At 47.7% G+C, this 12850-nt stretch overlaps 3 protein-coding genes across 3 annotated transcripts; all 3 read right to left on the bottom strand.

Annotated features, from left to right (window-relative positions):
• Positions 1–1146: 1146 nt before the first annotated feature.
• VFPPC_04412 (L-amino-acid oxidase) lies at positions 1147–3401 on the bottom strand (the record flags this gene model as incomplete). Its single annotated transcript, XM_018283769.1, has 4 exons — positions 1147–1211; positions 1268–1361; positions 1432–2942; positions 3017–3401. The coding sequence occupies 4 exons, from the start codon at positions 3399–3401 to the stop codon at positions 1147–1149; spliced, it is 2055 nt and encodes a 684-aa protein (XP_018144976.1).
• A 3501-nt stretch (positions 3402–6902) lies between these two features.
• Positions 6903–7664, bottom strand: VFPPC_04410 (hypothetical protein; the record flags this gene model as incomplete). The annotated part of the gene is made up of 1 exon (XM_018283767.1): positions 6903–7664. One exon carries the CDS (start codon positions 7662–7664, stop codon positions 6903–6905), a length of 762 nt encoding a protein of 253 aa, XP_018144974.1.
• A 3574-nt stretch (positions 7665–11238) lies between these two features.
• Positions 11239–12477, bottom strand: VFPPC_04409 (hypothetical protein; the record flags this gene model as incomplete). The annotated part of the gene is made up of 1 exon (XM_018283766.1): positions 11239–12477. The coding sequence occupies one exon, from the start codon at positions 12475–12477 to the stop codon at positions 11239–11241; it is 1239 nt and encodes a 412-aa protein (XP_018144973.1).
• Positions 12478–12850: the final 373 nt, after the last annotated feature.

The following is a 12850-nucleotide window of genomic DNA, read 5'->3' as shown; positions in this document are numbered from 1 at the left end:
GACCATTTCAAACAGTTACGGAGGCCTATTTTGAGTTTCAACCGCTTCTAATGGGACTGTTGGATGCAAGCGAGCATACTTGGACGCCACCAAATATCACGACGCGCGGGGAATCATGCAGATATCCAGCCTACATTTCTGAGCTTGGCCTCTGGAGATCCAAGTTTGACCGACTGGTTAACAGTCTAACAGCGGACCAAAGACTTGCCAATTCGGAGTCTATATCCGTGCTAAATTTAATGTACATGGCTGTCGAAATCTGCAAGCAGACGCACCCCTCAGGATCGCAGCTCGAATTTGACAGCTGCAACCACCTATTCCGAAAGATTGCTGATCAAGCAGAAACTTTGTACCATGAACTTGCAAAAGACGTCCGAGAGAATACTGAGCCCTGTTTTTCCTATTCCCTGTCAGTTGGCGGAATGTTTTACTTTGCAGCGATGAAATGCCGCGATGGTGTAACACGCCATAGACTCATTGAACTTTTTAGACAGTGGCCTCGGAATGAGGGACTATGGAATAACAAGATCATAGCGAGTATTTGCGAAACTACCATGTTAAAAGAAGAGCGGCCTGGGGAGTTTGCACTACATGGCGAATCCTGGGTTGGGCATTATGAGTGCGCATGTGTCTCGGAGGTGTTTATTTGTGAGAACCATAGGGTTTGTCATGTGGCTGTACTGTCTGTTGGTGGACGGCTGAAACTTCTTCTCAAAACTGTGGGAGATTGTAAGATGGGTTTGGCAGGAACCGTGGAGGAGATGGGTGTGCAATGATGCGTACATTTACGCTGAAGGACTCCAAGCGGGTGATTTGTAGAGAAACCCTCTGCGGTTGATGCCTCATCAACGTCCCCAGCAAATACACAAGAAATGTCTTGTATAATGTTTTATTACATGATAATTATACAATATTTAGAGGAGATAGTTAGGCTTCTATGCATAATTTGTCCAACTCGAAGTTCCTACTACAGACAAAATAAACCTCCGAGAGAGCCTCCCGTCTATCTTACTCCAAATGGACGTTTCAGGAACAATGCTTTTGAGAAGTATTCCGGCCGGTATTCTTCAGGAACTTGCCCTTGGTTCGTCACAGGAGGAAGGGCCTCGCAGACAGCGGCCGCCTTGTAGCCGTGCGAACAGCGACTTATGAAACCCTGTCTAATATCCATTTCTTCACTGCATCCTTTGCCTCATCGACCAGGCCAAGTTCTACATCTGCGTTAGCAACACGACTGTAAACGTTTTTACTTGTATTCATAACATACCCAGCAGCATTTGGACTGCGCCTCTAACTCCAGAATCCAAGGCGGATGATATCCAACCGTGTGTATAAGATGTGTGTTCGCCGACGAAAATCATCTAGTCACGTATTAGTCTTCCACTTATCCCACACAATTGACGCTTCAGCCTCTGGATACGAGTTACTCACATTTTTATGTACTTTGAAGTACTCGGGAATGTACAGCTCGTGCTGTCCAACCGAGGGGCTCGCCCATGACCCTGCCGTAAAGGGATCCAGTGCCCAGCAAGTCCTGGCAAACTTTCCAGTATACAGTTTCCGGGTTTCTTCACCGTGTATCTCAGTCATTGCGTCCAGCACATACTGTACATGCTCTTCTTCGGACATGGTTATCATCCTTGCTGATTCATGGTTGGCCGCCCCTTCTACGTACTCCCCAATAATAGCCGAAGGACCCGTTCCGTTGATGTTATACGACGGGTAGCAAACGATGTTTATGCCAGGTATATCTGTTGAAGTGCTACAACCTCCGTAGATTGGGTTGTCGTACTTTTCCCAAAACCGCTCTGAGTATTCCAGAGCAACCTTGCAGCATGTATCGTAGACTAGGTTATTAATCGCGTTCGATATGATCATGTTCATATTCGGCATGCGCCACTGGCGAACAACAGTAAAGGGCACAGCGACTATAGCATAGTCATATGTTGACGAGTGCAAGGAGTCTTTGTAATCATGCCTCCATTGCAGTGTCACTTTGTCATTCGCGTGCCTGACACGTTCAATCTTGGTGTTGAGGCGTAAATTGTCCTTGACTAAAGGCAGGAAAGCCTCTGGCAGTCGGCTCATGCCGCCATCAATAGTTCTCCAAGAGTCAGCGCTCTCGTAAAGAGTATCGTACTCCCAGAGCCAAAAGCTGCCATCGGCGTTTTCTGGCCCAACAATGACGTCGGTACTATTGAGACTCCCTTTAAGGTATTGCGATATGTAGGCGAATTCGGACCAGCGATCTCCTTGAAGCTTGCCGCCGAGGCCTTCGGATGTCCATTTCTTATGCGCCTTGTACATGTTCGTGGCCATTTCGACCATGAACCCATCTCCAGGTAAGTCGTTTAACAGAACGTCGTCTAAACTCTTGGTCGTGCTATCCATCGGGCGGGATTGATCGAGTGATGAATCATTGCGGATTTGTCCCAAAGTTGGTGGCAAGCCGGTTTTCATGCGAAACTCGTTGAAGTATTGTAGCCCGTTTTGGCTTTCATCGTACCACCGTATCAGATCGACCTTTAAATCTGGCTTGTTCTTGTTCATCTCGTTGATCTCTTCTATCAAGGAGAATACTAGCTCCGTGTCAGAGATGTTGTATTTCTCGCCGCTATCTGGGTCTGTGTATCCAACTGGAAATCGCATTGGTCCCATCTCCTGGTAAGAATAGTCAAAAGGCCCGCCTGATAGATACGCTGTGTATACTCGACCGCCAACGCGATTATTAGCTTCAAGAAGAGTAAGATTGGTGAAGCCTGCCTGGTGGAGAACCAAGTATGTCATTAAGCCGGACATGCCGGCGCCAACAATGGCAATTTCCTTCTGTTTCGCTGCCGTCACATCGATAAGGCTGGCCTCGCTTTGTAGTAGAGCCTCAATGCCATCGAACCATGCGCCGAGCGTGTCAAATCCATCTTCGTCCGTTAGGTGGATAGGATCTGCAAGAAGAAGAGTTAGTATTAACCAGGCATAAGGATATCTCCCTGAGCGGTGCGTGTCCGTGTATACTTACCCAGAGATCTTTTCCTATTGACTTTTCTCTTTGCGAATTGGACGTCTCGAGGCTCACTGCGGCCAACAAGAGTCCTGGTCTCGTCCCATGCCGAGATACACACAAGGCCAGGCGCATCTTCTGGAATATGCCACACCAGCCTTGAGTCGAGAGTCGCAGAATCCGACCTTGCAAGCACTGTGTGTCCATCGTCCCATGATATTGTATGGCATGGCCCATACGTGAAAGTGACTTGCCCGGAAATATGCCTCGCGTAAGAGACATGAATGTTGGATAACCGTGAGGAAGGCTCGCTTCGCAAGTCCAGTTCAATGGGGAATGGGCTGGAAACACATTGCCGAAATGTCAATGCCAAGGCGGCAAAGAATAATAATGCCCGGGCCATAGCAAGTGTGACTAACTGCAAACAATACCTTCAGCTTAAAAGACGTGTTGCTCAGGAGACGAGCAAGCATCGCATCTAGAAAACGTTCGCCTTTTAATACTTGAGTACCTCGACGCCGAGTTTTCCCAATGCGCTTCAACAATTTCGTCAACTAAAAAAAGAAATTGCCCCTGACTACTCTCAGCCCTTCCCAGCCAGACATGCAGGACAGGCAGATCTATACCGTTTCCATGTATAAACGAGAGACGCCAGGAGAATGGCGTCGACGTGGAAAATGGCCGAAGGACAGGCCACATAACCTCAATCTTTCTGGTTGAGGTTCCATTTGTATGTCTTACAAGAGGCGAGAATAGAAGCCGACATGATTCAGGTAAGTCCAAGCTCTTACATGTTCACTAAAAAGGGACATCATTGTTGAGTAATGTAATTAATTCCATGTTCAGTGCGGCACTCAGTGTAACAGATGGAATCGTCACAACAACCACAGTTACGAGGCTAAGACGGAAGAGCATGAATTAAACCGGCTCGGAAACAGGGCTATGCTGCTAGATGGTCAGCCTCTTGTTGACCCCAACCATGGTCTTCCTGGAATTACCTCCAGAATTTCTTCCACAGACATCATGTTGTTGGTTGAGAAAGACCTGAGTCGGATCGCCACACGCCACCGCGCCATATTCTCAGCTTCTGTGTACTTCCACGCCGTTGCGGCTAAGATCCCGGTCTGGGTTTGTTCGCGATGAACCCATGACTTTCTTGCGAACATCCCAACTCGCTCGTATGTTCTAGCCTGGGCTGATTCTTAACGCGACGTGATTGACCGTGTAAGATCCGGCGGTGAGAACTGGGGACATGTTGCATAACAAGCAATCATCAAAAGCAATTAGCAACAAAAGCAACGGCCATACGGCTCCACGATGTGTAGCGGCTGATCCTCCTCTCGACAGCTCACCCAGAGCCACGTTTACTGTTGATTAGTCTCTAGCTAACTACTCTGTGACTGATGCTTGCCCAAAACACCATTCGAAGCTCCAACGTTGTTGGCGATTTTGTGGCGCAGCGACGAGATTAGACTAGTCAGGCACAAGAAGTGAGAACTCACATCTGGAGCCACTTTCCGGGATTAAATGTCCGAAACTCTGACAAAATCGACATCGGCTTGGCAGATAGTCGTCATTCCAGATCTCGGAGATTACCTGGCTTGGCACTTTGGGGCCCCAATTCGTAATTGCATAGAGGTGGCTGCAAGAAAAGCAAACCCCTGCGTAGATGTGCAGTAAGTGCCGTGTCTGCCGGCAATCTTGCTGCTATTTTTGGTATATCGAACTCGGCATCCGGCAGGACGATGCTCATATCTGCCTTTCAGTCCAATTGCGAGTCTTGGCACAGATTGTTGATCAGCCACTGGCATCTCGACACCCCGGCTTACTAGTTGAACTAGGCTATCTCTTCCTCTTGTTGTCTGGATTTTACTGGCGTGGGTGCTCTTCTAATATGTTCCAGAATCACCAGTACATATTGTTGAAGATGGTTGGGTCAACGGAAAGGTTGGGCCACGGTACACATTGCCCAGACAAACAGATCTCCTTTCAATTGCCCACCGACACTGGGCGGTTGAATGCTTTCATCAAACTTGACAGATTAGTTATTCCGATAGATGGAAGCAACCCATGACAAAGGGAAACTCTTAATGTCTCCGGACGGCCTCCAGAATGGGGGTTCTTGACCCTTCGTCTACTGTTTGCCTCACTTTGGGAGTCCTACAGCGTTGCTTGCATGATCATCAAAGATATTGGCATTGCGGCCGTTGATTGGACTGACCGACAAAGCAAGACTCGAGTTGCACAGCCCTAACCAGATGTCGTTGTGTGCCTGCACGCTGCGGAGCATTTTGCCACCCAGTCCTACCATTGACCTCCCAAATCTGCGGGCGTGCAACTCGTGTCGTATCGAAGACTACCGGGCGTTCGAATTCGGTCTTTTGGTGTCATCGTTTACTTAGAAGGCTTGGCCGAGGCGCGGCTGAGCATGATGCAAAGAGAGATTATCAAGGACATCAAAGGAAGGAACCGATTTGAGTGATGGTCATTAGTTCAATCCAAGTCCCCAGTTGAGGGATCTCTTCATACATCGGAATATAGACTGAGACTTGCTAGGATTAAGCTCTTGTTGTTGCGAGTTGCGAGGATGAAACAAACTGGTTGTCAGCTGAAGATGGCTTGCCAGAGACTGCCCGTTCAAGGCTGCTGTGTTTCTCAGCGCAACCTGAATGCAGATCATGTACCTCTTATTACAGGTTTTTCGTATTTTGACAAACTGCCGAAAGAGCTCTGGGGCAAAGGCTGATCCCGCTTGCCTGGCACATATGCATGTATGGACTTATAAATCTGCTCAAGGATGCCTTATCCAACCCTGCAGCTCGCCAGGCACTTCTTGAAGCTGACAATAGCTGACACTTGTTTCACAAGACCGTAGTTTATATGCCTTGGCTGGCATGGACACCCAAATATGAGCGGCGGTTCGAACTCACTTCATTCAGTGTCGCAAAACGCCAGGTAATTGATCCTTCTTTTTCGTGTCCAACTATCTCCAGCTATTTCACATCTTGTCAACTCAGCAGATATACCGCAGACTAGCTCCTGGCGATCAGTCACTGTCGGAGTTGTCCCATCTAATAGCCAGGATTCACCAAGAACACTCACACAAGCTTTGAATCGGGAGAACCAGTCGCCCAACCAACTACGAAGCTCAAATTTTGCAGACACTGCATACCGAGAGATTGACGAGATGCTGCACAGAAATTAGTATAATTTTCAAGAGTGCCTTTGGATGAAACCCGTAATCTTCTTTGACAGCTACCAGATACTTTTAGTAACTATATTTTTTCTATTGCTTCATGGACTCGTCATTATGATTGTAACGTTAGAGGCACGGCTTTCCTCTTATTTATTGCAGCTATATCGGCACCTTTGGCCACCCATCTCTTCATTATAAGCAATTTAACGCTGCAGTTCTCCCTCAAGGACCGAAATCGTCCGTGGGTCAACTGGCTGATGGGTATTGCTATATCTGGTTTGTACGCTAGCTTCCCGCTTTGATGGCTGTTCAATGCCGAACTCTACCCAGAACAGAGGATAATCACTGCTAGCGTGTCTATACCTGTCCTTGGTATACATGTAGTGTGTGTTTTGTTCTTGGGGCTAGCTCGGCTCTATGCCTTCGCGGGGGATTATTTTGTAGGACAAACTGGCAGAGTTTATACTAGGCGAAGGCTTGGCGACACGTTTAGGAGCTACCGAGTCCGTTAAGTTTATAAATTCTCTTGGTGTTGACCGTGCTAGTTTCTTTATTGCAGAACGTAGTGGAAAGAAGATACAGAAAAGATTGTAGGATACATTCAAGCAACAAGGCAGTAAGATTGAATTATTATGTAGCAAATAACAACTCCTGTTTCTAATACTCTAGTGGTAAACCCGTATCCTCTACCATCTGATATCCCCCCTCTTAAAACAGCAATGGTGCAAAAAGCAACAAAACAACAGCAAGCTTGGGAGCATGTACCATCCCAGCTCCAGATTTGCCACCAGGATTCCCAGGGTTATTATTACCAGAGCTCGCGGTCGACGTAGGGGCAGACTGGCCGTTATCAGTAGGACTCCCAGTAGCGTGGTTCGTCCAGAACAAGCTCGGTGGTGCAGACGGCATCGTAAACGAGATTTGATCCGTGTTTGTAAGAGTATAACCAGCCACCTTGGTGACGCTCGATGTATCCCCATTACCTCCGGAGCCTCCAGAACCTCCATTTCCCCCATTTCCTGTCTTACACATCATGCCAGCCGCGCAGGTCTCACCGGCACTGCAATAAGAGCCACCGGGGCAGCAGACTGAGCCTTTAGGCATGCAGTGATTCGATCCGCACTCTACTTGGCCGCTCGAACACCCAGAGTCTGGGGGAGGCGCGGTGCCCTTGCATGTTTTGCCAACCGGACAGCAACCTCCGCCATCACAGTACTTCCCTAGGGCACAGTAGTTGCCGTCTGGGCAGCATACGGCGGCAATGGGCATGCATCCATCACCGCATGGCTTGCCAACAGAGCAAGTGTTTTGAGGGCTTCTTTCTTCGAACGAGAAGCCTCCTTCCAGAAGGGTCAATGCGTTGCTGTCACGTCCTGCGATGATGGCTCGAGCGACTTTAGCGGCGTGTAACTCCGGCTCCTGGGCGTGGCAAAGACCCAGAAGAGGGAGAACAAATAAAGGCAGAAGCATTGTTGCAAAGAGACCGACTCAGAATGTGGAAGTGATGTACAACTTTGAATGAATGGAAGGAACAAGACAGAAGTACACTGTTGTCAAGATGTATTGAGTTGTCAGAACCACGGCGTTCACAAGTCTCGTTTAATATAATTGAGTTGACATGAATCCCCGTTGGTACGGACCTAACTCCGAAGTTAAACTGGGCTAAATTAATGCAGCTCGTCTACAATGACTCGATCTGGGATCAACTAGCAGACGGGAATAGCCTTGTGAGCTCTGGAAACAGGAATTACCACCCTCTTCATTGGCTCCTTCACTCGGTTCAAGACCAAATCTCGGTGATTTGTGGATTATCTCCACGATATCGCACTCGGATCCGCAGATAATGGAGATGTTGGAGCTAATGGCAAGGCTGATCTCGGGCGAGAGATTGAGAACAACTTCAGTCCAAATTCGCCACAACTAGGTCCTCTCCTTCGAGGTTATCTGAATACCGGCCGTTCCCTTACCGACTTAATCTGCATAGATTAATTTCGTTGAAAATTCAGCCTATATTTTACCAAAATCTTGTGTTTTGTTTTTCCTTTGGCTCTTTCATTATACGTTGAACTTTAGTTCATGGAAACGGGAGCGGTAGCCATGATTACGCCCGAGTCAACTTTCAGTGAGTGGAAATTAGCAAGTGGCGAGTGAACGATCTAGACCTTTGTCTGGCGTAAATAGTTGGGCAAAACTGGTGTAGCAGAAGGCGGATGTTGTTGGCTGCAAGGTTGACTCCAGGGGTTAAGCATAACGGCAACAGGGCTGAGGTGGGACATGGAGACATGATTCCATGCACGATAGAAATTTACCCGAATTCCCTGACCTTCTCCAGTAGTAGTTCAGGCGATGACAATGACGAAGGCCAAGATTTCTTGATCTATCTTGGCGCACGTGGCAGGAGGGACGAATAGGGACACATGCCGAAGGAGCTGAGCAACAGAAAATGCTTCTGCTAGTCGTATGTATTCGAAAAAGACAGCAAGATCAGCCTTACCGGAGTAATTAGTCAGTTCTTCATAATGCTAGACTTGACGACTGCCTGTTTTGATGTGGTCTGTTTAAGTCTGGACGTATGTAACAAACTGACCATGTGATGCGATTGGTCTGAAATTATGTTAAGTACTATGCTTAAAAGGCCCTTTTTCCATATTCTCCCCAATAGTAATGTGTCTGCAAAATTACAAACGCCGGCGCTACACCAAGTGACTAGGGAGTTCTCTATTTTACGTCAAATGGGAATTCTACCCAGGGTGTCAACTCAACTACAAAGGCGACCTAAAGAGTCTATTTGAAAGTCCAGTAGCTTGACTGGAGACGTAGCTGGAGACGTAGCATCTAGCAGCTCCGAATCCATGCCTCTACTGGTTGGTGCCCTTCGCAAATTACGTGCCATTTAAAAGCATGACACAGACCAACAAACATTGGATGCTGCGAGACGCCATCTGCACAACATAACGCGTAGCTCTAGCCGAAGGGCTGGTGGCTTAAGCTAACTGCCTTGACGGGGGCATTTTGGACTATTAGAGTAAAGTTGAGTCGTGAGCTGGACTCACGAACCACTTTTACGGCTCCCGCAATTTCGCTTACTCGCCTGCCCAATTCAATGCAATGGCATCGTTGGGAGGTGAGACTGAAATCACAGGAACGCTAAAAGGTTAGTAGCTGTATTTGAAAATAAACATGTAACTTACTTATAAGCATATACAATCTAGTTCAACTGAATATGACGGCTTCACCGGGCAGGACGATTTCACTACCGAAAGATGGTTGTTCGGTCCCGGAACAAATCACAAAGTTATTCTAGGTCATTCTGTTGCATTGTGTTCCATATGTGAGCACAACGAACTCAACATGTCGGCCAAGAGTGTCACCCATTTGACATTTGCAAAATGGAGACAACTATCTTGAAGCAAAGATGGCTTGAAGTATGTTGTAATACTTTAAATAGTCACAATGGGCATGGAGCTTCGCATGGTCACGAGATAACAGGCAACAAGAATGAATGCGTTGAGTTGGAAGGTCTTCGATATGCTCTACCTGGGCATATATCATCACATGAGTATAGAAAATGGCAAGGCCTTCTGCTTCAGACAGCTGTAACTGGGGAGAACCCGAACAGTGAGGCCATCACGACCGTTGTCCATGTAAGATGCCATCCACACAAATCGCACGCACGTCTAGACGTATCAGAAGTGGTACATGCAGGGCCACTAACAATTTATTAAACCACAGCAACAAACCACGAGCTATTATTCTCTTTGCAGGGGCTATCCTAAATTCCCAGCCACTCGCACAGAAGAACCCACGACCTCAAGTGCTTGGATGATCCAACGGAAGTGTGCTTGATAAGGGCATTGGCGTTCTTCACAGCCACCAGACTAAGGATGTCGAATATTCGCTATTAAGTGCAATATATTCCCATCGGAAGGGATACTCAGGCAAAAGAACTCTTCGTACTCTTTGAATTTGGTCACAAAGCTGTTTGTTCTCCTCCGTTGGGTTCTGGCACAACACCTGCGCATTCGGATACACCTAGCAAGCCTGCTTACGCCAATTTCTCTCAGCTTTGGCAGCACTCCTCCACATGTACTTCCATTTTTCGTCGCCTTTTGTGCCACCAGTCTCGCCTGATTTTATTAAAAGTTTTTACTCTGCTGGAGGTGCGTCCTCGTCCTATCTCTCCACGGGGCTTGCTTTCGGCCATAGCCACCATCCCTGCAGCGGCATGTCGTCGTAGATGACATTAATATTTTTCTGAGGGCAAAAACGATCAAAATGATAAATTTGCTCTGTGGCCTTAGTATAGGCCTTTGTTGAGATAACATTATTAATTGTCATATTATGTATGCGAAACCCAGAAAGGTCGCTTATCTCGCGGGCAACCACCTCAAAGTCCCCCACCATTTTGGATTCAGATATAATCTCTTTTGGTATCAAAGGTCCTTGGTTCTGTTCAATCTAGCTGCTCCTGAGGATCCTTATTTATACCCAACCATTAGGCTCTGATTCTGACCTCGTGATGTGTTGTGTAACAGTCTCTTTGTATCAATCTTGTGCAACCAATATCAGAAACTCAAAGACTCAAAGGCTCTCGGACCGTCCCGTCCCGTGTGAAATGGGTCGCGTTTATCCAGGGGAGTTGAGAGCGTTGTCGAGCCTGCAAGTGGGAGGGGAGACAATTTTATATTGGTTATCTTGGTTAGAATACACACAGTAAAGTTTGCGTTGGCCATTCTATAGCTTAAACTTAAGCTTACATATGTATCTTTACTCTGACGGGTTAGACTCTAGCTAGTAGAGGTGTTTACTAGTTAATTCGCCATGCCAGACTCAGCCTATCTTAGACTTAAAGTTTACATAGAGATAGGTTAAGTATTAATAGACATGGCACATCGTCTGTGGCAAAAAGTATTTGCCTATTTCTAGGCAAGTATACACTAACATAGCTTAATATGCCTTAGTATTTAAAATCTTTCTACACGAAAGACTTTAACAAGCTTGGCTCTACGCATATATGTACAATTTAGGCCCGCATGACCCTTGTCTAATAGTACACATCACCTTTCATCATAACCCTCGCCGTGCGCAGCAACTTTGCCGACAAAATCTCCCCGTCATTCATCTCCGTACCAACATCCAATTTCCCACTAGGATGCGCAATAGTGACAGCATGCTCTTTCACAGCAGCTCTAGCAGCTACCAAATCAGCGGCAAGCGTGCCAGGGATTCGGGCTGAAGCTCCTAAGCAGAGCGCCAGTGTCAACGGTACAGCTTTGTGGGCCTGACCCATGGACATGGCGAGACACCGAATGTCGACGCCATCTGGGGTATCGCGTCCCGGGAAGAGGAGAACAATTTTCGGTACACTTTCCACGTTGGGGTCTAATCCCATTTTCGACGTTCCAGCGCGTCGGATCTGTTCGAGACGAGCTTTGAGTTCCTTGTTGTCCTCGACAATCGGTGGTGTGAGTGCCGACGCAGTGACTTCGTCGAGACCAAGGCTGTGAGTAGATACAAAGACACCGGGGTTGCCAACGTCAACAAGGGACGCTTGTATGCTCGTACCATCTGGTAGGTCAAGAGTATCAACAGAATTTCCAGTGGGCAGCGCTTTGCCAGTCTTTGCGCCCGCTGGATCCATGAAACTCATCGTGATCATGGAATTTGTGCCTGGTACACCGTCCATGACATAGTCTCCCTGGTGGCTGTATCTGGGTGGACTACCAGATACTTTGAACCGCGAAACCATAACCTTGGATGTGTTGGTGTTGAATATCCGGACCGTAGCCCATTGTTGTCCGTCCCCGTCCGTCTCCAATGATGCTTTGTCGGAATTGATGAAACCTTGATCCCAAGCCGCAGGCCCAACTATGGACGACATGTTGCCACAATTCCCAGCCATGTCTAGAACACCATCGCGGATACCGACCTGCACAAAAGTAAAGTCTACATCCACGTCGTCTCGCGATGGCGCGCCAAGAATGACAATCTTGGACGTAGACGATAAACCAGAACCCATGCCGTTGAGCTGCCGGCCAAAGTCTGGGTCCGGTGACCCCATTGCCGCTGGGAGAATTGATTGCCATTGAGTTTCGGGAGGGAGATCATCACGGCGGATTACGAGGCCGTTTGATGTGCCGCCGCGGACAAACCACGCGGGAAAGCTCCGTTGGGAGGATGCAGATGAAGCCATTTGGCGACAGGTTCTGCAAATGGGTAGAGGGTTTGTCAATGGCCGTGTTCGTTGGAAGATACGTAGGGCCCTCATGTTTGATGGAGGCATGATGTGGATGTGATGCCTCACAGATTTTGTCGCGTCAAATTCGAAAATGAGGTTGAGGTTGAGGTTGAGGATTGGGATTCATTCGCCAACGGTTCGGCTCGGTGTCGGCTGAGTTGAGACTGGAGGAAATCGGAGCTTCATGTGGGCCGCCATCGGAGCAAGCAAGCGGATGGATCACCGTGTAAGTCGCAACAGCGTGGACCATGATGAAGGTACGCTCATAAGAAATGAATGGCGACTGAGCCGGAACAATTCTTTTAGTTACCATGGTGACTATTTTTGTGGTCGACAGACGTCTAGTCGTGTAGAACTGACCATCAGCCCTCTCCTAATGCTAGGTTCACTTCCGTCTCTCCAACTAGACCAAGAAAAT

Source organism: Pochonia chlamydosporia, chromosome 3, assembly GCF_001653235.2.
Source record: "Pochonia chlamydosporia 170 chromosome 3, whole genome shotgun sequence".
NCBI classification, from domain to species: domain Eukaryota; kingdom Fungi; phylum Ascomycota; class Sordariomycetes; order Hypocreales; family Clavicipitaceae; genus Pochonia; species Pochonia chlamydosporia.
This window is presented reverse-complemented; position numbering and strand designations above follow the sequence as displayed.